At 62.2% G+C, this 2883-nt stretch overlaps 1 protein-coding gene across 1 annotated transcript in view; it reads right to left on the bottom strand.

Annotated features, from left to right (window-relative positions):
• Nucleotides 1-296: 296 nt before the first annotated feature.
• The window catches only part of CLCN7 (chloride voltage-gated channel 7), an 18645-nt gene continuing 16058 nt past the window's right edge, over nucleotides 297-2883 (bottom strand). The window contains 5 exon segments of the mRNA XM_029957860.1: nucleotides 297-1456; nucleotides 1574-1654; nucleotides 1758-1934; nucleotides 2303-2362; nucleotides 2473-2696. Coding sequence (XP_029813720.1) covers nucleotides 1370-1456; nucleotides 1574-1654; nucleotides 1758-1934; nucleotides 2303-2362; nucleotides 2473-2696 — 629 coding nt within the window. The 3' untranslated portion in view covers nucleotides 297-1369.

The raw sequence follows: 2883 nt of genomic DNA on the forward strand, positions 1-2883 counted from the left end.
ACCAGACCTGGCTGTTACCAGGGCTCAGCACAGGCATCCTCTGCTTTGTGGTGGCTCTTTGTTGGCCTTGAAAGGAGAAAGCACCCGGGAAGGGGCAGCCAACCCCTGCCTTGAGCACTGCAGCACTGCTGAGGGGCAGCCCCCAGTATGCAGCCCTCCCCCAGCTTGTGCTCTCCCAGTACAAGGAGTGGGGACAGGGCTCAGCTCAGTCCCCAGAGGACACTGGCAGAGGTGGCACCGAGCCTGGGCAGTGGCCCCAGGGGAAGAAGGGAAGCAAGAGACAGGCAGCACCACAATAAAAGTACAAACAGACTTTATTTCAGCACAGATCCCACAGTTGAAAGCCCCTCCAGACACAAGGTTGCCCTGCCCAAGTGAGGAGGGGGCAATCCCCAGGCAAGGGGCAATGCCAAGGAGAGGAGGAAGGATGGGGGGAGTGAGGTGCCAGAGCAGGAGCTTTCCTCATCACCCACAGGAGTGCAGGCCTTGCTCCCTACCCCTAGCCATATCCAGGACTGGTGATGGGGTTTGGGATGCCTAGCAGGGCCCAGACTGCTGGAAAGGGCCAGAATAAGCCCCAAGAGTGACTCTGGACACCAATGTGGGAGGAGGGGAGAGGAAGCAGCAGTGGTGGCAGGATTGGCAGGCTGCAGGACCAACATGGCCCCAGGGGAGGCAGGTCTTCCCTCCCCATCCCTGCCCCGAACCCCAGGGGTGTCTCCCTGCCCATGGGCTGGGGTCAGAGTGGCTGAGGGAGCCAAGAAAGAGCCAGAGGTGGCAGCTGCAGAACCATGGGAGCCCTTTTATTGCACAGCCAAGCAGGGCATGGCCCCCTCCTCTGGCCCAAGGGGCAAGGGAGGCAAGAACCTACCCCAGAGCTCAGCCTGACCCAGCCAGCACAGGACAGGGGTCAAAGGGGGCCTGGGGGCAGGAGGGGGCCCCATCATGTCCCCTCTGCTCCCACACAGAACCTGCAGCCGGGGCTAGGGCAGGGCTAGGTCCCAGACAGTCCAGGCTGGGTGGATGAGGAAACAGAGGCCACATGCCATGGCAGAGGACTATGCCCAGCTCAGCAAGGCACTTCTGCTCCCCGTGGAACACTCCAGCCTTCACCCAACCCTCAGGGAGAGCCTATCCCAGGAACTAACGGAGCCAAGGGTGCATTTTGATCCCTCGGAGAAGCAGAGGAAGGGGTGAGGAGGCAGTAGACATAGGAAGGCAGCAACGGGCAGGAGAGCCAGGGCAGCACGGCCGTGCCGGTGCTGCAGGCACTGCCTGCACAGCCTGGCCCAGTCCTCTCCCCATCTCCTGCCAAAGGGGGTCCCCAGCCCCGAGGGGCCAGGGCCTGTCTCTGCTGGGCAGCTCTGCATCACGTCTGTGCCAGCGACAGCTCCTCCAGGCCCTCCTTCCCCAGCCGGTACCTGGCCAGGTCCTTGCGGGTGACCATTCCCACCACCTGCCAGGGAAGGGACAGGGCACGGCCTGAGGTGGGCACACAGAGCCTGGAGACAAGGGCAGCATGTCCCTGTCTCCCCGGGGAGCTCAGGCTGCTCTGACACAGCAAGGGACTCACCTCGTTACGATTGTCCACGACCACCAAGTGCCGCAGTCCCAGGGCTCGGAAGAGCTTGAACACCCGTGGCAGAGATGCCTCCTGCAGGGCAGAGCAGGGCTGTGGGGGCTGCAGCACCCCCAGCCAGCACCCATCGCCCTCCCAGGACCCCCAGGGTGCTGGGCAGAGGGGTCCTGGCCATTACCTGGGGCACAGTGTAGGGAGAGGGGTTCATGAACTCGCTGAGGTCGATCATGCACTCGCGCTCGTCCTGGGAGACGTGGATGGACTGGATGGGGGGGAAGCGGGGGTAGGCATCCCGAAAATCCTTCAGCTTCAGCCGCCGCTGCACCAGGCTCAGGTTGGCCCTTTCCACAAACACCTTGGGAGGAACGAGATGGTTGAGGACTGTCCTGCAGAGCTCACAGGCACCAGGACAACGCACAGGGGCCAGGAGGGAAGAGGGCAGGAGCATGGGGCAAATGGACCATTTGCAGCAGCACAGCCTGTTTCCCACTCACTCGGGGTTTGTGAGGCCAGTGGGGTGCAGGATGATGCTGGAATAACTCCAGCACGGCACGGCAGCCCCCACTATCTCCTGAGGTGAGACAGGTGAGCTGAGGGAGATGACAAGGACCCTCTTCCAGCTCCTCCCAAGCAAGGCAGGACACAAGGGGTCTGAGGCACCAGTGGGACATGGGCAGCAGGGCTCAGACATGACCCAAACGGCCTCCACGCAGCATCACCCACCTTGTGCTTCAGCAGGACGATGAGCTGGGAGCGCAGAATCAGACCCCGCAGTCCAGCCACCTGCGACACAGCACCGTGTGTGAGACAGGCTGGGAAGGTGAGGATCCCACACTGCCCCCTACGTGGCCACCCCACAGCTGTGCCCCCTTCCCAAGTGGCACCCAGCCCACCTGTGTGGTGTCAGGGTTGCTCTCCACCACGGGGAAGCCGTTGTGGTTGGAGGAGGTGTCACTGAGGATGTCCACGACGGTGCCCACCCGCTCGATCCTCCGCAGGCAGGTGACAGGAGTGCTCATGACCTCCCTGCAGGGAAGGCTCCAGTGAAACACAGCCCCAGGGCAGCACACACAGAATCATGGAATCACAATGGTTTGGGCTGGAAGGGACCTTAAAACTCATTTCATTCCATCCCCTGCCATGGGCAGGGACACCTTCCGCTATCCCAGGTTGCTCCAAGCCCCATCCAACCTGGCCTTGAACACTTCCAGGGATGGGGCAGCCACAGCTTCTCTGGGCAACCTGTGCCAGGGCCTCATGATCCTCACACCCTAAATATCCCTCCCAACACAAGCTAAACTCAG

The sequence above is a fragment of the Manacus vitellinus genome, unplaced genomic scaffold, assembly GCF_001715985.3.
Source record: "Manacus vitellinus isolate BGI_N305 unplaced genomic scaffold, ASM171598v3 scaffold_12_pilon, whole genome shotgun sequence".
Classification (NCBI taxonomy): Eukaryota; Metazoa; Chordata; class Aves; order Passeriformes; family Pipridae; genus Manacus; species Manacus vitellinus.